A 23,124-nucleotide genomic window follows, 5' to 3' on the forward strand; every position below is an offset into this window, starting at 1 on the left:
ATCACTATAATAGTTTTACAAAGCCAAAATGCATTGTCTAATACAAGTTTCACTACATTTACCCTAATCTCCTACATCCCTATCCTTTGATGGTTCGGCGGAGGAGACTCAAAGAACGTGCCTCGTTTGAGAGACTAATTTCTGTTGTGGTGGCGTGCCGTGGAAAACATTTTTGATGTAACCTCGTTGTCACCAGGAAATGTGTTGTGGTTATGCACAAATGTCGAGTAACGGTATTATTGTCATTTATTACTGACTGTTGTGGGATGAAGATACTCTACAATACGTCAGGGCCAAGATGGAGTCGGAATACATTATGCGCTTGTTTTCCAAGTGTTAGAGGTGACTTTGTTTTTAAACATACAAATGAATAAGACGCTTCTAAGTAAACTCTATTATCTATATCTAAGTAATAAACTCTATCTTTTTAGAAATAATTCGTCAAACTAAAAAAAGTTAAGTTTCTTAAAAGAACAGGATTTAACAGGTGGTAGTTTCAGTTACTTACCCACTTTTGAAACACACGTCGTGAACATACTGTTATTTTCATGAGTTATATCGAGTCTGTGACTAAGATTAAAAAGTAAGCATAATCAATAAGCCCCTCTTCATCAATAAAGCACCCTTCGTCCTCTTGGTAATTAATGTCACTTCTAATTTTGTGAAAAAAAACAAGCTCCAACCGTATGAAATAGCATTACAGGAATCAAGTGAGTGACTCGGAGATATCGAAGGGTAGCCTGATATGATTACATATTCAGCCACTTGGCAGTTCCACGCTGACGAGGCACAGTTTCTTGAAAACAGCTTTATCATTCGCTGCTTTATTCACAAAACAATATGTTGTTATAGCTTTACTGCAAGCCGTAGTGGGCTAGTGGTTTGACCTATGGCCTCTCAAGGATCGTGGGGTCAAACCCTGGTGCGCACATGAGTTTTTCGAAATTCATGTGCGTAATTACATTTGAAATTTACGACAAGCTTTACGGTGAAGGAAAACATCGTGAAGAAATCTGAACAGACCAGCGAAGTAATTCAATGGTGTGTGTGAAGTTGTCAATCCGCACTGGGCCTGCGTGTGAATTACGGCCCAAGCCCTCTCATTCTGAAAGGATGCTTGTGCCCAGCAGTGGGACGCATATAGGCTGAAATGAGGATGAGCTTTGCAGCTAGTCAAGCTGGTTGAAAAATAGGATCTTATTTACTAATTATAAATGTAAAAATTCGCGCGCGTGCGTTAAAGCGTGTCCAGACGGAGCGTTTTGCGCTTGGGGTCTCGCGCTTATTATACATTCGCGCGCTCCCGAGGTACCTACTAGAGCTCTCCTGGCATTCGATTGATGCTACTGCGTGGGAGCTACCTACTAAATCCTTTCAAGAAAAACCACAACAACATTCGAAGAACCATACTTTACTGACTGAGACTTTAGAGCGTCATTTACTCCTTTTTAGTCATCTCCTGTGACGGAGCCCTGGGCACGGAATACAACAACTTTAAAATTAAGCGAGAAATGGGAAAAGGCTTATTCTCAAAATAATAATTTATTGGCTAAAAGTAAAAGTACAGATCTCAGTCATAAGAGCATGTGTCCATAAGGATGAGAGGCTCAAGTAGGCACATTAAAGTCCTTGGCTGCGAGGACGGAGCTAGGATTCTGTGAAGAATAGGCTGCCATTGCCACAGAGATTCACCCGAATTCAGGACATACTCAAACACACCGACAGAACAGACTTGCAAAAAAAAACTTTGTTTTTCATAAAATATTTTTTGCTGACTTTTTTTCGTATAATGTTATTTTGTATTAATAAAACCATATTGTACCTCTACCAAAAAAAAATAGAGCTACCTAATAGAGGTAGCTCTAGATCTAGTACCTCGGGAACGCGCGAGTATCTACGCGCGACTGCCCTCGCATGCAAAACGCTCCGTCTGGACTGCAGGGCTACTACGAAACTCGAAACTCGAAGTTCGTGTCGTTCGGTCCCTCTGACACTTGTACTATTTAATACGAGAGCGAGAGGGACGATACGACACGAACTTCGAGTTTCGAGTTTAGTGTACTCGTATTTGTTACTCCATTACGCTTAAACAGCAAGATATATGGATGAAATTTGTTATGTAGATTTTATCCCAATATTGAGTTGTATGATGTATTTTTTTGGGATTCCCACGACAATTTTTTATCTCTTAAACGATTCGTTAATCACAGCATATTTTTGTTGGGATTCCACAATTTATTCTGCTTCGTACTGACCAGGTACGCCTAACATTATGTAGAATCACGCGTGCGTTTCCGACCCTTTGAGGAAAGAGCATGCTCGTTGTCTTGTCTGGCTATCATAAAATATGAGTATAGTGTGATGTGTATTTGATACAGAACATTGCGAAGAAAAATCAAGTGTTGCAGCCGTTCCTTACACGCTGTAACCGCTCCAGCCGTGGGCTCGAACTCGGTAACAACTTACGTATACGTGCTTTGAAAAGTTATTTGATTTATGCTTCGACGTAATACCGGTAAAAAGGTTAAACGCGATCAATATTCGGCTAAATAGACTTTATTTGCGACAAACGAAGTACGATGAACTCCGTTTTAAGCACTCATTAGGAGGAAAATAAAAAATATATGTAATATATACATCGTAATAAATTGAAAATAGAAGGCTCCACACTATTTACGAAAGCTGTAGGTATTGATATTTTTCTATGCGAAGTTTAGGTCTTTAAGTGCATTTTTAGGGCGGTTTTGCACATAAATTACCGTTTCAGTTCTTTCTGATCACCTCGGCCTATATACGTTCTACTGTAGAATAACAGCTCTCTCAGAATAACAGCTTTTAGCCTGTAGTTTCACGCGGGTCCGTTGCGGATTGGGAACTTTAAAGCATCAAAGTCAAACCACGACCCAAACACTCCAATTCCAATTACTCTCCAACTGTCCAATTACCGACCTCCATCAGGCAATCTTCCACCGTGGGATCTTTCAAGGAAGGCTTGAGAAGGATGTTGGCTTACACCTTCTCCTTAAATATTTGAGAACACCATTGTTTTATATTCTTATATATTGTATGTATTATGGTTATATTTATCATCATTGTGATGTATTGCGCTGTAATTACGTAAAATAAGTCACTATATTTGTAATTTCGTAAGCATGCATTATGTTATTGTACCCAAATTAATAAAATAATATAAAATCATCCCAGCCTATATCCTTCCCACTGCTGGGCACAGGCCTCCTCTCAGAATGAGAGGGCTTGGACTGTAGTTCCCACGCGGGCCCAGTGCGGATTGGGAACTTCACACACACCATTGAATTGCTTCGCAGTTTTGGTGCAGGTTTCCTCATGATGTTTTCCTTCACCGTAAAGCTCGTGGTAAATTTCAAACGTAAATTCGCAAATGAATTTCGAAAAACTCAAAGCACTCGGCCACCGCGGAGTACGGCTTACGGTTATATTTATATGGTAGTTTATTTATTTACTAGCTGTGCCCGCGACTTCGTCCACGTGGGCTTAGATTTATCTCAGTGTTATTGTTTTGACTGCCTAGTTTATTTATATTGTGGCTTATGTATTATATTGTTTAAAGCACTGACTGTATTGTAGCTTCCACTATTTTTGACTCTTAAACTCACTCTTTGTCGGACCCTAACTGACTGTTCCTCTCATCCACTCAAATGTTGACTGGTAGAGATCCCTAAGAGGGATAAGTCCGCCTTTGTACAAGTATCTCAAATTTTGACAATTGTATTTTGTTACTTTTCTTTTATACAATAAAGAGTTAACATGCGTACATACTCTCTATCCAAGTACTCTCTGATAGATTCCTGTAATTTAAAATAACAGATCAGGTGTGATAATTTCCTTATCTGTTGAAAAGAAAAAAATAGTTAAATACAAATGGCACATCACTGATTTCGGTCACAGAAAGTATCAGAAATTTACCAAAGAGTGGAACAGATCACAAATAACTATCTTCGCCATAGGTGCTAACTTAGCACTTTTTTAGGAATAATATCAGCTTGTCTTTATCCATTTACCTTTGCTCAACAGAGGCAAAATATCATTTAACTAAAACAATAAATCATTATTTTTATCTGAAAGAGAATGGTCAGTGCTAAATATTTAATCCTATTTCATAATCCATATTAATGTATCGTTGGAAAAAAATTGATAGTCATGGCCTCACCTATCACCTTGGTTTATAATTTATTCACTGTTTATATTTTAGTTCGGTAAGTCTACAAAGAAGCCTAAAATATGTAAGTTTTGTTTAGAAAACTTGCGCGTTACAAGCAAGTTCAAAGCTAATATGAAATTTATATTAAGTTTCTACTTTTTTTTGCTAATGAATAAAAAACTCGTGTAATATAATATGCGAAGCAAAATTGACCCAAGCCGAACAAAGGTCGGGCAAGTTTTGTTGAAGTTAACGCCCACGATTTGGAAATGCTTAGGAATCAGGTCATCATCATCATCATCAGCCGGAAGACGTCCACTGCTGGACAAAGGCCTCCCCTTAGAACGCCACAATGAACGAGAAACACGCCACTTGCATCCACCGGTTTCCCGCTACTCTCACGATGTCGTCAGTCCACCTGGTTGGAGGCCTGCCAACGCTTCGTCTTCCGGTTCGTGGTCGCCACTCGAGGACTTTTTTCCCCCCAACGGTTATCTGTTCTTCGAGCGATGTGGCCTGCCCATTGCCACTTCAATTTGCATATTTTTCCAGCTAGGAATCAGGTGCACACATTTAATATTGTTGAAATTTCTGGAACAATAATGGCATTCTGTTAAAAGGGAAATCTGATCCCTGGACATGAGCTAGCAAGATGTGAAAAACGAAGTACTCGATTGCCGAAAATGGCCGTGATTTCTGGAAGAAACGGATGCAGTCCTAATGAAAAATTGTTTTGCAAAGTTATGATGCATATTTTTAGTTTTTGCGATTAGGAGATCATTGTGTTGAACATTGGCGCCATCCCATATTGCTGATACATCACTGAATAAGGCAATGATATGCGAATTTGGCGGACTTTGCTGTTGAAACTCTTGGGCCACGAAGACCCGAAGTTCTATACCTTTTTTATTTAAAAAAAGGAGCTTGTCCGCTCTACAGGTGACCATAAGACTGGCTCTTTCTTTAGCAAACGTATTGGCATTGCCATACTACGAGGAAAAGCAACCAGCCTTTATGGGCACTCTGCCTAATCGTATAGTGATCAGGGTGATATTATTGTAAATATAGATTTTTAAGCTTAAGTGGGCCAATCAACTTTTTTACCGACACTAGTCTGTCCGCAACATTTTTCAAACAATTGCAGATTTTTGTAAGTAACCATGTTTTTTCTGTAATTTAATAGATAGTGTACATGAATACATGCAATCCTATGTAAGTTCAACCTATTAAACCGTGAAATATCTTGTTGGAAGTACGATTTTTTGGTAACGCAGGAGACGCCCACAGTGTCGGGAAAATAGTTGATTGACCCAAGTAAGTAAGTTTTATAACTTTAATAAGTTTATGTTACTAATTTTTCGTTTGTAATAACGTAACGTTTTTGTTATTTTCTGTACCTATAAACGATGTGCTTGTGACATTGTATATAAACCATTGAAATGGCTTGATAGTACTCGTAATTACCTAACATAACCATTGAATATTCATTCAATTAATTTCAAGTCGCACGATTTCCTAAACATAACTTTAATCATTAGGCTCCTGCAAAAGTAACTTGTGTAATAAATTAAGGTTGTTTATTGTTAAGACTACCTGAATTAATGAACGGAACAATTAGGTGTTCAGCGAAATAATTTAGTGTTCAAGGGTCAAAATCGAGAACCTTTTTGAACCCTTTTACGTGCTTTTACTTTGCGTGAAATTTATACATTGGACCTAAACGGGTAAAAAGCAGTGTTCTCAAGATCATCATAATCATTATCTCAGCCGTAGGACGCCCCATAGACCTCCAGTCGCTTCGGTTGGCAGCGGCCTGCATCCACCGTGAATCCGCGACTTTAACCAGATATGCAAGTAGATAGAAATAATTTTGATAATCGTTATGATAAGTCACTCTCAGGCATCTCTCAATCTATGAATCTAAATATAAGGGATCTCTCCCTACCCATTCTGTTTTAGGTCACTTTCAAAACAACTATAACACTTTAAATACTACCTGTGAGGCAATACTGAAGCAGGCGCTGTAGTTCCGAAGGTAGGCACTTATAATGTATTTCCGACGGCAGGCGCTAGAGGATGTGTGTGATGGAGAGACTAACCCGTTTTACCATTCATTGATACATTTTATGTGCCAGATATCTGTGATGCGGTCTCTGTTTGTTTTGTCGGAATAGAAGGAAACGGCATCACATTCTGTCCAATAAAATTTATCAATGAGTGGTGGTGTGTGGTGGTGGCCCTAAAGGTCAATCATTCTGTATTTTTCGTACTAGAAGAGGACTGTTTTCATTTGATCACATAGTGAAATTTGTTTTTAATGGTCGCTTTGCATAATTAACTATTTTTTTTTCAAACAGAGGGTCGTGAGTTCAAGCCCCGGCTCGCATCTCTGAGTTTTTCTGAATTCATGTGCGAAATTACATTAGAAATTTACCGCGAGCTTTACGGTGAAGTAAAACATCGTGAGGAAACCTGCACAAACCTGCGAAGCAATTCAATGGTGTGTGTGAAGTTCCCAATGTGCACTGGGCCCGCGTGGGAACAACGGCTCAAGTCCTCTCATTCTGAGAGGAGGCCTGTGCCCAGCAGTGAGACGTATATAGGCTGGGATGGGATGGATCTCCTATACGTACATTCTGGAATCTTGCAATCATATTTCACACACTTTTTGGTAGCCAATGGAGTTGAAGTTTGACATCTTTATGTAAATTTGGTGAATAATAACCTAGAAATGTAGTTTGAATGACAATGCAAGTACTGTCAAAAAATTAACTGTTGAGAAAAACGGTGGTTTTTTTGAAAATACTCGTAGTTATAAATTCGTCGGTTACCTTTGCTTTGTTCATTGTAGTCAGATGAGATACAATTGTTTGCCTAATTAATCACAAACTGATTCAAATCCTTGGTTATCTGAACTTGTTTCTGTAATTTGTGCATCCTTAAGTACCCGGCCATAGCCACGCTTCCAGCGACGCTTTAAGCGATTACTAATTCATTGCGTGCATTGCCAGTAAACTGCCGCGCGGTGAGCATATTGGCCCTGCAATGAGGAGAAAATCTCTCGTTGCGCTACCGGTCACGTAGTTACACCATAGTAAAAGAGGAGAAGTAAGTTCACTACAAACAAAAGTACCTACATCGCGCAGCTTAAAATGTGTGTGCGCCGGTTGGCGCCGGTATTCACGCACACATTGATAATTTAAGGAGGATTAAGTTTCTGTAGTCAAGGCTGCGCTGCCGTCGGTGCCGTACGTTTTGATTTTAGCTCGGCTCGTCTTCCGCTCGCTTCGCGAGATGATCACCTATTACGTTCGAGTACTCGTAGGTACTTATGTATTTTTTGTATTAAGTTTAGTTGTAAATTAGTAGTATATAGGTGTAGTGTAATAGTTTCATGCAGGGACACATGAAAAAATAATAGATACCTACCTATAAACAATATAGTTATAGTTTATGTGTAGGTAAACATTAGTAGTATGTACATACCTACACAGTCGCCATCACCACTCCGGCGAATTTATAAATAATACTTTTAAATTTAGTATAATTATAATAATATAGCGGCATAGAATCTTGTTTGTCTAGACACAGACAATTTTAAGTTAACTTTCGTACTAAAATTATTTGCCGGTAGGTAATTAATCTAAAATAGACATCGACAACCCTAAGCGTCCGCGCCGGAGTAGGCAGTTAAGTCTCCTAAAGGGTCGGAGTGTGCATACTTCTCCTCTTTTACTATGGTTACACTGAGCCTTTACGAAGGAACAAGGGGTGGGTATAGTACAAAGGGCTCGTAATGCGTTTTGCTCTCGACTAAGAATGAGCTATGGCTGAGAGCACCTACATTACTTGGTGACCGAGTTGTGTAAGAGTTCCGCTTTGAGTATTAACGAGAGCTATTGTGGAAACGGTGTTTTTATGTGAAATGTACTGAAACTGCGTTTGTGTGCTAAGTACATATATATGACATGAGTATCCTGTGCCATATAAATAATATAGTAAAGTGTTTTCACAAGGCAGAACCTTTTATGTATCACGTCGATGGTAAACAAACGAGCAAACTGCTTGATGGTAATTGGTTACCGTAACTTACGCTTGTAGATACCTTACACATTGCAATGAAAATGTTGACATCAGCCTATTAAAAATAAAAATTGCCAAATGTACTTTGATTTTCATCCCGAACTACATATTTCAACCAGATTTCTATTCAACTCAATATTGTACATTGCAATAAATATTTAGCCAATCCATTTCCACATCCGCGCCATTTAAAATAAACATCGTTTGTGATACTACAATTTGTCCTGACACCTTTTTGCCCAGTGCACTTTAATTTTCATCCTAAACTACATATCAACACGTGGCAGATGGTTCGGAGGAGAGCTTCGCGCGCAATACAAAAATCTGTTGTATCAACCCCCTTGCCACTCTGACATCTATAAGAGGAATGCCTGTAACATGTGTATCGTGCTGTATAATAACCTTCCTGACGAGTTGAAAGTGTTGCATGGTAGATTATTTAAGGGAAGGCTGACTGAGTGGCTACATGATCACTGCTTCTATAATGTTAAGGATTTTTTGAATTTTAAATCATAATCATTGTAATTTTAAATTTGCATGTTGATTTTGTATATCGACTGAATACTGTTCCTGATGATATCTACTTGTAAGACCTTATGCAACGTATTCCAGCAAATAAATATATTTCATTTCATTTCATTTCATTTCATTTCAAATTTGCAGAAAATTTTAATTCAACGTAATCACTAAAAGTGTATAAAATTAAACTTGCCAGATTTTACCCGAATAAACAAACATAGCAAGTAAACAAAATCGGGTATTAATAGAAAGATGTGTTAATTTAATTTGTCTTTCATCCTCCTCCTTCTTGTGTCATGTTCCTCAGAATTGAGGGTCATGACCTCCCTCCTGCATTACATTCTCTCAAACACTCGACGTGCATCTAGATGGCTATGCCGAAACGTGAAAAAAAAGTGTCATTGACGTAATTCAATTATCTTCGGCTCCGTGGATAGTCAAAATTCAAATTCAAAAAATTCAAATGATTTATTCAGTAAATAGGCCGCAATGGGCACTTTTACACGTCATTTTTTAAACTACCAGCGCTTTCGGAAAGACCATCATTGCCAAGAAGAATGCGCCGCAAGAAACTTGGCAGAAAGTCAAAAAATAAAAATACTTTCCACCCTAGAGATGAAAACGCAATTATCCACCCGGCTATCTACCCATGAAAATTAAACTTTCCGAACAGGAGAGAAGAAAAAAACAAAAAACTATTGTAATTATTCACTTAATCTGTAATTCAAGTTACGTGTACTATAATCTTGTTTTTCCAATATATTTCTCCGATCCTGGAACAAACGCAGAATTTACCACGCCAGCCTCTCCATTGACTCCATTCACTTGTTCCTTGGGCACCAGTTTTGCATCCCTGGGTTTTTTCACACCTGCGATAAAAATGTATCTGCTAAATAAGTGTTCATAATAATCTACAATATAACTTAAAAAAAAACAAAGACTTATTGATAAATATTAATAAATTAAACAGTTCACGATTACAAGCCAGGAACGGGCCGACTCGTTTCGATTTTTTTCAAAATAGCAACCAGAACAGACCTATGAAAAAGATCTTCCGAAAACCGTTCCTTGCTTATAATAGTGAGTTGAAGCGTTTAATTTAGTAAATCATATATCTAGTTGGGCATATTTTGCTTGCGTATTTTTCTAGAGACTTGTCTGAGTTTTTTTTTTTATAAAACGAGGGGGAAAACGAGCAGACGGGTCACCTGATGGAGAGCGATCACCGTCGCCCATGGACACCCACAACACGAGGGGAATCACAGGTGCGTTGCCGACCCTTTAAGGAATTGGTAAGCTCGTTTTTTAAAGATCCCTAAGTTGTAACGCTCCGGGAATGTTGCCGCTGTAAGCTGATTCCAGATCTTCGTCGTGCGAGGAAAGAAGTTTCGCTTAAAACGCACGGTACTAGACTGCCAATCATCAAGATGGTGAGGATGGAAAGACAGACGGTTCCTCGAAGTGCGGTAGTGGAATTTAGCCGCAGGCAGCAATTCAAAAAGTTCGTCAGAACACTCCCCATGGTAGATGCGGTATAATATGCAGCGAGACGCCACATCCCTCCGCAAAGCCAAAGGATCGAGTAGGCCAGAGAGCGCCTGACTTTCGACAAATCGAGCAGCTCTACGTTGGATGCGGTCAAATGGAAGAATTTGGTACTTGGGTGCCCCAGCCCAGAGATGAGAACAGTACTCCATGTGCGGCCTAACCTGCACCTTATAGAGTTGAAAGCGATGGGCTGGCGAGAAGTACTGCCCCGCTCTATTAAGCACCCCAAGTTTTTTGACGCTAACTTAGCTTTGCCTTCCAAATGACCACGAAACTGAACATCACTCGAAATGTCGACACCCAGGATCCCAATAGACGATTTGGCATCAAGGGGAGTACCTTCAAAACAAGGTGAGACAACAAAGGGATCCCTTTTAATGTCTTAATTATAGTCAACAAGGTGTGTAATCATTGTTGAATTAACAATACACATATATAAATACTAGCTTATGCCCACGGTTTTCCGGTGTAGATAATTAAGGATGAGCTAGTTCTAACCCTTCTTTCTCTAGGTATATAATTTACATTTAAGTATACACAATTATATTTGCCAATTTGCAGTCTCTAGTTTCAGTTGTTTAGGTCTAGCGTTGTTTTTCAGTCAATCACAGTTACTGATTAGTAATAAAATGAATATATACACTGCTATTTTTATTGTTCCATCTCTCCCGTGTTGTAAAAGGCGATTAAGTAACCTAATGTGAAAGCAGGCAGCAGCGCTTTCTATTACCAACCACGAACTCCAAACTCCAGCTCTGCGGCTTATTTTTTTAATGTCACTCTTTGTCAGTAATTAATAAAAAACTACCACCCACTGCTAACATTTTGCTTAGAAGCAGGGCTCTACCAACGATTGATGGTGGTAATAATAACAGTAGTAAAAATAAAAGATAAAATTGGCCAAGTGCAAGTCGGACTTGCGCACTGCGACTTGCACTTGGCCATTTTTTTAAAATTTTTACTACTGTTATTATTACCACCATCAATATTATTATTATAAGCGTACCTCCACCTATTGTGAGTTTTACTAGTGTAGAAAAAGGAGCGTCGATCAGGACGGTCACCGCAAAGCCGATAAGAAGGGACGATGAAATTTCAGACAGGAATCTGTAAAACTAATTATAAAATACATTATACGTTTTCACTTATCTTACATGAAGATAGATACTTAAAGTTAGGTATATAGGACGATTCAAAAGAGCTGGCACTATAATGGACTGGAACTGCACTGGAAATGCACTGGAAAATAATGCTACTTGTCACTGTTAGAGTAATGAGTACTGCTCTTATACACAGGGGCTCCCTTATATTAAAGTTTATAACAAGTACAGTCGAGTTCATAAACTTGTGAGCAAAAATTTGATCAATAATATATGAACACGATTCTACGCCGTTAACAAAATAGTCGTGGTCAGATATTTTTGATCAAATGTTATAGCACGATTATTACTTATTAAATCTACCTGTATTATTATTATTATTACTATGATATGTATTGTTAAAACTACCTCGAAGTTTCGACCACGATACAGTGGCCGTGGTCACGAGTTGACCCTGAAGTTAAGTCCCGTAATATAACAAATACAGGACTGAGATTCGTGAAAGTTAAAAACATTTTAATATAACTATATTTTTAGAACACTGCTTCATTAACATGAATCATTTTTTTTCTAAAATAGGCATGTTTTACCAAAAAAATTGATATAAAAATTTCGTTTTTTACGTAAAATTTAGAAATTCTAATTACTACTCTTAAGTTTAGATGTGTTTAGTTTTACTATCCAAGTTGTATGACCAACATTTTTCCACTGCTCTTTTGAAAGGCACTTTTGTTCTTAATTTAAAATTTACACTAAAAATAAATACGAAGTTATAAACTTACATAGCCAATAACTGAAAAATAGGTGGGCGAAACAGCAGAGGCGTTTATAACGTGCATAACAGGGTAGTGGAAGATGTACATAGCGAAGGAAATCCGAGCTGGCAACTTCCACATTCGCAGTGACAAAAACCAGTTAATTGGTCCTAAAAACAAATCAGTCAACCACTGGTTAGCCACTGGGATGAACAGTTTTCAATTGCATGGTTTATTTTCTAAATTATGTTATACTTAAAATCGAAGTAGTCACTTATGTATCTTACTGACCTCCATAACCATGAGTGCAAGCGAAAATCATCCAACCGAGGCAAGCAGCCCATCCTGGTCTTGAAAAGGAGTTGATAACACCGTCAAGGAATGGACTTTCCCAATCCATCTGAAGAATGGGGTACGTAGAGTAAATTATACCCGATGACACCACGAGAGCACAAAGCCAACCAAATACCACAAATATCTGAAAAAAAAAATACTATAAAATAATGCTTTAGTTACAAAAGTGCCAGAAAAAACAACCAGTGACCAAAAATCTAGAAGCTGCTTTTCAAAAAATTGCGAAATTAAAACATTTTTAATGCAAAATGTTTGTTCTGAACTCACTTTTGAATACAGTGTTTTAATTACCAAAACGAATGCAGATCCTGTCTTTTAATGCTGGCGATGCGCAAAAAAATCAGTTTCAAAAAAAGAAAAAGAAATTTAGTCACAATATTTTGGCAGGCGCGCGCCACGTGAAGCTAAAATAGGTACAGTCAAGGAACTGAATGGCGTACCAGAAGCCGTATTGCCTTACCTTTCTGACGCTCGCGATTGCAATCAAACGACAGATTTCGCATACAAAAACTGTCATTTGATTGCGAACGCGAGCGTCAAAAATACGGCCGCGTTAGATAATACGGCCTCAGGGTGGGACCTTTGTCTTACTAATTTCATGTTGGAATCCAATACATTTTCCAAAGAAGTTATAGCGAAATTGATTATGAAAAGATTCCAATTCGGTACGTAACTCAGTTTTCTCGACTGTACCTATTGTAGTAGCTGTGTGTGTAGCTAATGCGAATTATTATGGTGAGTTTAAGTACATAGGTACTTATTTTATGATAATGAAGCGGACTAATAGAAAGCTTTACAATGACGCATATTAAAAATAATTCATGAATTTATAGACTAAATAACAATGTATAAACTGACAATCATTCACTAGGTTGTAAGAACTCTTAAATCTTACCTTTGGCATTACCACTTTTTTGCCCTTATAGACACTTAAAAAGTAGCCAACTAGCAGTCCTACGAAAAACGGTGTGCATCTTGTAAATGTGTTCATATAGTAATTGACCATGTAGTGAATGTAGTCTTCATCTGTACGTCTGAAAATAGAATACAAATAATTTTAATTATACGATTTCAAATAATCCAGAGAAAGTTTAATAGAACGCAACGCCATCTATATATTTTTCATTGAACATTTTCGGACGCTAGCATGATTGGCTCACTGTAACTGGAGCTTGATTGTTGTTAATTATCGTTACCACCAAGAGATGGCGTGATGCGTAGGTTAATTTGATAAAAAAAGTTTTGCAGTAAAAAAGTGAATCGATTCATTTTATTAACCGACTTCAAAAAAGGAGGAGGATCTATGTTCCAATGTTTGTATTTTTTTTTATTGTACGTCCCATGGGACTGGTCGTCTCAAAAATTAACATTTTCTTAATATAATACATTCCCAAAACGTTCACGTTTTTTAACACGCGGAGTCTACCGGGAGCTTGTATACTGATTCAAGGAATCGCACTCGAATGAATGCGCTCTCAACACTTGTTCTTAAAATGCGCGTCGACGGCACGTTTCGAAAACGCGGTGCGAAAAGGCCTCTTTTTTTATATTACACTTACGTGGGTACAAATGGTGCTGGCTGGAACTCGTTTATATAGTTATACGTTGTTGTTGCAGCCAGAGAAGCTATCATGGCTAGAGTCAAAGCAATCCATGCAGGTTTCCTCCGGCCAAGCACCCAAAATAGGATCAGCGGTGACAAAATGTGAAGTTGTACGTCGACGGCTAAGTACCAAGTAGGACCAATACACTGAAAATAGAAAAATAATAATATAACTGTGACTCATTTTGTTAGTAGACAGGCTTATTTCTAAAGTTAGTAATAGAATATGAAAATGAAAATACATTTACACAGAAGTGTGGAGTTGCATCCACTAATGTATAATGTATGGTGCTCAGGGACAAAGGTTTCGATCCCAAGTCTGGGTGGTGGTCCCGATTCGAGGCTGGTTCAATAGGTACCTATCCATTGCAGGACTTTTAAACCGGGCACGTGCAGGGGGGATGGGATATTCACTGAAACAAAATTATGGAACCAGCTTCCTGGAATAGTACAATTTTGTGATGTATACAAAACAAGCCTATCAGTCACTCAAAGGGCTGGCAACGCACCTATGACACCCCTCGTGTTGCGGGTGTCCATATGAGCGGTGGTTATTGCTTACCCGGTGATCCGCATACTTATTTGCCCTCTTTAATATAAAACCAAACGATAAGGAAAGAACTATTATTTCTGTTTTTTTAGGACCAGATTTCCACACACACACACACAAACATCACGCCTGTATTCCCAAATTGGGTAGGCAAAGCGCTTCGGAGCCACTTTTAGCAATTATAGGTTTTAAGTTTGACAAAAACGGTACAATAGTGACAGTTTGCTAGCCTGTCGCCTACGGTATACCTTAACCTATATCCTCAGTCGTCTCTTACGACATCCACAGAAGAAATGGAGAGGTGTAGTTCTAACCCGACGCCACAAAATTTCACCTAGGTAGGTATTTTCAATTATTTTGAAGAAAAAAGAACGTTACCTGATGTCTAGGCGTAACATAATTTTGAATATGCAACAGGGTGGGCCACCAGAAACGTCTGCATTTGTGCACTTTGTATGCCATGACTTCGCTCCATCGTGGACCGTCGGACATATGGTTTACCAGCGTTGCTTGGAGGAAAACACCGGCAGCCAGAACCGGGAACACGCGCAGGAGACGATGAAGGTAGTACAAGTGAACGTTTCTCACTAGTCTCACTAAAAGAAAGTTTAGAATTTTTCATACACATTATTTTAGACGTAAATAAACACAAAAAAATAGCCAAGTGCTAGGCAGGCCACGCACAATGTAGGATTCCGTAATAATGTGAGGCAATTATTCTATATTCATTGGTTTTGACTTTTTTAACATACGTATGACACGAGGCTAATAACATTTCGTAACTACTGGCTGTGATAGTTTTTCTGTAAAAAAAATTAAGCCAACTGGTAGGTAGTAGAGAGCTCAGATCAAATAAAAACTAAAGATAGGGCGCTGCGAACAACTAAGTGAGGCCGGTCAAACTACACCAATCCGTGTGCTAACACAGTGGCACGCACACACTTGCAACCAAACTACACCAAAACCTTATTACTTAACATAAAACGTCAACACTAGTGTTGCCATTATAATATTGTAGTTACCCTATTAGGTATTGGGTAAAAGCCGCCTATGTAATATAATCTTTTTTCATTAATTCTATTCTTTATTAACACGGCTTAGCACGTGAGAAAGTGACACGCAACGTAGTTATTTGGTTCTTGTAAAAGTTTATCAACGTTTATTATTGTGGTAACGGTATCAAAGTGTGAAAGTAATTAAAACGCTATTAAAACATTATTCAACGGTAACGATTTTTTTGTAGTATTGGGGTACTAAGAATTATTATGGCAACACCTGCCTACGCACACATGTTTATAAAACCGGCCTCACCGGGCGTTTCACCGCCCTCCATCTTTACTTTTTATTTGATCTGAGGTAGAGAGCGGGTAGGAGACGCTACGATTATACTGTAATGAAATGAGCACGTATAAATAAGATTATTATTAAATAGTCCCCATATCAAATGAATTGTAATACAATTTTCTAATAAAATACGACTGTGTCAGTGCACGTGAATGATATAGTTAAAGCTAAATTAACATAAAATATAATATCTTACTTTTAGTAATTTTTCCTACAGAAGTATAGACAATCAGTAGTCCACTAAGCAAGAAGAAAGTGTCCACAGTTATTGGTGCAGCCATGATCCAAATTGCAGAAAAAGATGTAATCCACTGAAAAAATCTCTAATTGACTAAGACAGACACAAAAAAAGAAAAAGTGTCAATCTTTTTTACACAAACAAACACAATCGTATTTATGAGTAAATACGTCGATAAGACAAAATTAAAACAATGAACAATGTTAATAAGTGTCAGAAAACTCCAGAGGCGCTCCGATTCAGAGTGACTCTTTAAGCTGCTGATAAACTTGAGCATTGACTTGAACAGAACATTGAGCATTTGCCATTTTTAGGGTTCTGTAGTCAACAAGAAACCCTTATAATAAATAAATATAAATAAATATCACGGGACACTTGACACCAATTGACATAGTCCCAAACTAAGCAAAGCTTGTTCTATGGATACTAGGCAACGGATAAACATACTTACATAGATAAATACATATTTAAATTACATATTAAATGCTTATCGCTCTTAAGCGATAAGGCCGCCTATTTTTTGCCTTGTAGTTTTCATTATGTGTACTTACCTAACTGTTTTCTGTATCGCTTACTATTTCTGGTGTACAATAAAGAGTCATTGTATTGTATTGTCATCATCATCATCATCATCATCATCGGCCTATCTTAGTTCACTGCTGGACATAGGCCTCTCCAGTTGTACGCCACTGAGCACGATCCTTGGCCAGTCTCATCCAGTTTTTACCAGCTAACCTGCGAAGATCATCGCTCCACCTAGTCTGAGGGCGTCCTACGCCACGCTATTGTATTGTATTGTATTGTATTGTATTGTAGTAAACATCCAAGACCCGAGAACAAATATTCGTATTATTCATACAAATATCTGCCCGGGAAAGGAATCGAACCCGGGACCTCAAGCTTCGTAGTCAGGTTCTCTAACCACTTGGCCATCCGGTCGTCTAAATGTACTACGTCTAAACTTATAGTTTTGCCATGTCTGTCCGTCTGTCTGTATGCCCGCGGCTAAGCTCAGAGACCGTTAGTACTAGAAATCTGTAATTCGGCATGAATATACATATTAGTCACGCCGATAAAGTGGTATAAAAAAAATGTGTGTACCTCCCATCGACGTATTAGAAAAGTGTTTTTTTTTCTCGAATAACCCTATAGCATGGGGTATCATTATGTGTAGATAGACCTCTTAAAACCATTGCGAGGTTGCCCAGATGATTTTTCGATTCAGTGATCTGTTTGCGAAATATTCAACTTTAAAGTGCAAACTAAAATATAACTATTAAGTAGAATAATTTGAAAAAAATCAGGGTTGTTTGTAGTAGTATATCAAATTTACAAGAAAAATTACAACGGCTAAGATTGCTTCAGAATTATTAGTAGTTTAAGAGTAAATAGCAACCTAAGGTATAGAATATACCTAAACTTGGAAGATTCCGTACACAATACGAAATCCTTAGAAAAATATTACTTGATTTGGCTGCGGAACCCTATCTTGGGCGTATCCGACACGCTCTTGGCCGGTTTTTTTTTCATTTGTCATACTGAATAATAAACAGAGCCAAACATTGCTAAAAACATTTAGATGATCAATATAGGGAACGCTCTAGTAAATGCTCGTCAAAAATTGTATTATTCACGATGATGACGGTAGGCAAACAGTTCGAAGCAAATTTACCGTCGTTTTACTTGAATGCCCGCTAAAACGCTCGTATTTATTTTGTTAGATTTTACCTGTATATAACATTTGCTTAAATGCACATTACAAGTAGTGAAAACTCATGTTTATCAGCACCTGCTGCGAAATTCCACCATCGGACCTCCCGCCGAAAGTCTAAATTTGATCGACATCGTCTTAATGCCATGTACAGTGAAATTGTGGAATCAACTTCCGTCAGCAGTGTTACCTGACAACTATGACATCGTGGCTTTCAAGAAAGGTCTTGTACTTTCTTAAAAGGCCGGCAACGGACCAATGACTCTCCTTCAGTAGTTGGTACTCATGGGCAGTGGTGATCATTTCCCATCAGATAAGCAAGCGTCATTTGCCTCCCTCTCAAAATAAAAATAATAATAAAAACCTTTAAGGCTCTTTGTAGAGTCTGAAATACTATCAAGTAGCTGAATTACACATCATCATCATCATCATGTCAGCCGAAAGACGTCCACTGCTGGACATAGGCCTCCCCCAAGGCTCTCCACTCAGACCGGTCTTGTGCTTTTCGCATCCACCGCGATCCCGCGATCTTAACCAGGTCGTCGCTCCATCTTGTTGGAGGCCTACCGACAGCTCGTCTCCCGGTCCGCGGACGCCATTCGAGAACCTTTTGACCCCATCGGCCATCAGTCCTGCGAGCAATGTGCCCCGCCCATTGCCATTTCAGTTTCGCAATTCTTCGAGCTATGTCGGTAACCTTAGTTCTATTGCGGATATCATCATTTCTGATTCTATTACACACCGAGAAGAAATCCAATCGATTGTAAAAAGGTGCATGCAGTTGTGTGGAGTACGTGTGCCCGATTATGACCCACGTTATGGCCAGAGCTCTGATGCCATCCAAGCACTCTAATGCACCAGGAGCAGAGTTGAAAGTGAGCAAGCGGCGTGTGTTGTTGTAGACAGAGAACGATTTTCCAAGCGTACTACTCTTTCTGGGGTCTGTGAAAACAACAAAACAAAAGGCTGATCTTTGAAGATAAATTATTTTAAAGTAAATAATTATTTTGTGTGCTTTAAAAAATAAAGGGTGATGCGGAAGACGTGATCGGGACTAACTCTACACTTATTAATTTATAATGGATCGTTAACAATCATATTTATGTAAGTAAAATCCTCACACATTTGATTGCGAATTGACCATGCACTTACTTAATAATTTAATAATTAGGTAAAGTAAGTATATTCTAAAAGTATTACAATCTCCTAATAAAACATTTTCATATGTTCATTATTAGGTATTCGCCTTATCGCAAAAACAATAAAGTCAAATTAGTTAAAAATAATTGAATTTAACATCACGAAAATGCATTTAATTCACGTTAATATTATGAAAAGATGATATTTGCTCATTAAGAAAACGATATGTTTAAAAAATAGTTTGATATTTTTAAAAATAATTTAGGAATCAAAACAATTTACCTTCTTTAAGTACATGAGTGTAGTAGATATCATAGCCCGTACAAAGTATTGTAATCAGAATGATAAAACCAAATACACCCCTGAAAAGTTCCAAAAACAACAAAATTAATTTTTAAATTGAAAGTTTTCCAATATTCCTTTTTCAATGTCAGGCAAAGGCAGTGGTTTCAAAATATATATATATATATATATATATATATTTTAGCCAAAACACATACAATTAAACAAAATTCTTGAAATTGAGAAAGTATGCATAAAAAAGAGAGAAGTAATTTGAAGTAAATATGCTATGGCATTTCATATTTACGAAAAACAATAAACAATAATTATGTTCCGTACGTCATAAATAATCCTAGTTTACCTACTGATTATCTTAAAATAGTAAAATGATAATCATCTAAACAGATTACACAGCACCCTGATTATGGTTTCAAAATTTATTAATTCTTTAATATTTTTACCATATCTTTAGAAACAAAGCCAAATGATATCCATTGATTCCTTACTTACATAGCAGCATAGTCACCAGGAACGAAAGGTTTATCATTCTTCAGGCGGCAGAACTCATCAGTAAACTTGAGTCCTAAAGCTGTGGTATTGATGAGTAAGGTATCGATAGCTTGCTTTGTAGTACAGGTTTTAGGAAGGCATACAGCCAGCCTGAACGATTGGCCAGCTAACGGATTGTCCTCTGCCACACTAACAATAAAAAGTTTAACCGTTTTATTAGTTTCATGGACATGTTTACGTCAAAAAAAATCAGTGTACACTATCGGTTTTACCTTATCATGTCCGTATCTGTTCCAAACATTTGATTGTACTGCTTTGTCCGAGCTTGCACGGTTTTGATATTCCTCACCATTTGTCTATATTGTTTTGTCTTCGGTATCAACTCCGGCCAAGGGAACTCGGGCCATTCTTCTGGCCACTTAGGGAGAGTCGGAAGTTCTAAATCATCTTGTACTATTGGGACGTTGATCATACAATATTTGCCTTCTATCACTGATGGCTCGAAATTTTCGCTTATGTCTATGCATTCGTGATAATTTCCATAGTCAACTAAATTGCCTTGAAGTATACCCCGTGGTGTTCTTAATCCAGAATCAAGAACTAAAACATAAAAAAAAAATGAAACAGAACGATCTGGACCACCTTAAAATAAGAGATGAAAAAACACAGTCATGGTAAGGAGGACGTTTTAGTGGATTGGGAACGATTTTTAATCCTAATTTATGTCTTTACTTAAAATATTAGCGTGACTGACTAAGTGAGAGACAAGGCACAGCCTAAAATACTAAAAATAGTGGCTTGAAATTAGGCACAATACCTTTAGTATATGCCAAATTATATATAAGTAGGTATCTGTATTCGTAGATGTATTGCTGTTACGTTTAAATTTTCTGATCTACTTTTGATGCACCACCTGTTGTAAACTAGTCCTTCCTTCTTTCTGTAAAAAAGGTTGCCTGGAAGAGATCGCTCTTAAGCGATAAGGCCGCCTATTGCTCACCTTGTAATTTTAATAGTTTGTTTTCTGTATCGCTTACTATGTCTGGTGTACAATAAAGAGTCTTTGTATTGTATTGTATCTGTCTGTATGTACAAAAACGCTTTATTGTACGAAATAAAGAAAAAATACAATTGACAAACTTTAAGATACCTACAGAAATACATTAAGAAAGGATTTCTTGGATTTTTTACGGAATAGGAACAGTTTTGCTTTGAAGGAAGAATAAAAAGGCCTATTTTTTAATCTCCTCAAGACGTAAAACTGCGAGAATAAGTTAATATATTTAATACGATTTTATTGTATTTTTTCTACGTATAAATAATAAAAATAGGTATACTTACATGTAGCTCTCAACATTGAATTGTTATTCGCAATATAGTTTAACTGGATTTCACAAAGTTCCTCGTCCAGCACATTTTCATACAAATCCGTATCGAACGCATTTCTAGGTATTTCAAATTCTATATAAGCGTTGACATTAATATAACAAAATATAGTTATAATAAAGAAAACTTCTTTCGCCATATTACACGTAAGTTTTTGTCAGCCTATGATCATAATTTACCTACTTTCAGCAATATAATTATTACTTTGTGGGATTTTCCGTTCTTGTGTGATTTTCCGTTCAATTATGTTGTTTTTTCGATGAGCCCGACAAGACTGAGATTTGTACTGATTATTTTATATCACAGCTTTGTGATTAAAATAAGTCAATTACGTGCGCTGTTCTAAGATAAGATATCAAAGCTAGAATTAGACTAGATCTAGATAGAAATCAAAGCTAAAAAAAAGTAAGACGGTAGAAATTAGGGTTAAAATACAAATATGAAAGGCGGCTTTTACTTTAGCCGATTACTAAAAATTCAGTTTTCTAATTAAGTCACCTACTTACCGTTCGCCGTTGTGAATTTTCTCCATAGAAGTATCTGTTTTCAGTATTGCTTATCTACTGTTATGGTGTTTACTAAATAATCATTGACCTAGGTCGATTTTAATGAAAATTTGCACTATCAAGTTGAATATTTTGCAAAAAAATCACTGAATCGAAAAATCGTTTTATTAACCCCCTAATGGTTTTAAAAGTCCTATCTAACGATTTCCCACAATACAAGATTGGATGAGAAAAAAAACACCCTCACTTTACGTCTATGGGAAGCACACTAAAAAAAATTTTTTTAATTTTTTATTGTACCATTTTGTGTGCATAGTTTACATATATATTCATGCAAAATTACAGCTTTCTAGCATTGATAGTCCCTGAGCAAAGCCGCGGACGGACAGACAGACAAACAGACAGACAGACATGGTGAAACTTTACGGGTTCTGCTTTTGCCATTTTGGCTACATAACCCTAAAAATGGTTTCATATCAAAGTATTGAGATCAATCAGCACTATAATATTCGTAGTTATAATAGTATACTTACATCATTCTAATAATATTACCAATCAACAGTAGAATCTCTGCATTCTTATGCACGTTATTAAAATAGATGTAGCTCTTACAGCACAACCAATAATAAATATATAATAATAATCTGAAAATCTCAGTTTTTTCATGTCTGTCTGTCTGTGTATATCAGTAACCATACATTTTTCTCAGGACTGGATGTTCATAAATATCTACAAATTTGTGCGGAACCCTCGGTGCGCGAGTCCGACTCGTACTTGGCCGGTTTTATTTTTCTGAATCAAGCGGTATAGCTAATGAATAATACAGCAAATTATACGATTTTGCAGCATCCCGAAGACTTGTTTCCTCTTAAAGTAACCTTTTCGGTGGCCAAATCGTATGTACTTTGATGATTATTTCTCCTGTATCCGTCTTGCGCTTGCATTTGTTCGGAAATCCACAAAAACAAAATACTAAATTAAGTTCAATTGAAATCGAGGAGCTGTAACAAACGGGGTGGGTGGGTGCTGTATCAAATCGAAAAAATGATGAAATACTTTTCGTTTAATATTAACGATAGAGCAGCGGGTTAGAACTGCATTGTTTCCAACCTTCTAATTAGGCATTAGAATAGTTCACAAATGAAGGAATTCTGAGGTAACAAACATAAAAAAAAAAAATCATTATATTCATATTCTTTGAAGTCGATTAAAAATAATACAGACAAGACACGGTGATTAACATTATTATAATTAAGGTCATTTTACTTGCTTCACATTACTTAATTAAAAATAAATGCAGAAATAAAACCATCTA

The 23,124-nt window shown here is 37.3% G+C and overlaps 1 protein-coding gene across 1 annotated transcript; it reads right to left on the reverse strand.

Annotated features, from left to right (window-relative positions):
• Window positions 1-9,478: 9,478 nt before the first annotated feature.
• Window positions 9,479-21,576, reverse strand: LOC141432181 (nose resistant to fluoxetine protein 6-like). The gene is made up of 14 exons (XM_074093662.1): window positions 21,483-21,576; window positions 21,259-21,362; window positions 20,190-20,517; window positions 19,918-20,106; window positions 19,408-19,487; window positions 18,728-18,927; window positions 16,233-16,347; window positions 15,071-15,288; window positions 14,099-14,289; window positions 13,435-13,573; window positions 12,477-12,663; window positions 12,213-12,355; window positions 11,337-11,445; window positions 9,479-9,651 (listed from the first exon to the last, which is right to left on the reverse strand). The coding sequence occupies exons 2-14, from the start codon at window positions 21,272-21,274 to the stop codon at window positions 9,521-9,523; spliced, it is 2,046 nt and encodes a 681-aa protein (XP_073949763.1). The 5' UTR covers window positions 21,275-21,362; window positions 21,483-21,576; the 3' UTR covers window positions 9,479-9,520.
• Window positions 21,577-23,124: the final 1,548 nt, after the last annotated feature.

Source organism: Choristoneura fumiferana, chromosome 10 (assembly GCF_025370935.1).
Source record: "Choristoneura fumiferana chromosome 10, NRCan_CFum_1, whole genome shotgun sequence".
Classification (NCBI taxonomy): Eukaryota; Metazoa; Arthropoda; class Insecta; order Lepidoptera; family Tortricidae; genus Choristoneura; species Choristoneura fumiferana.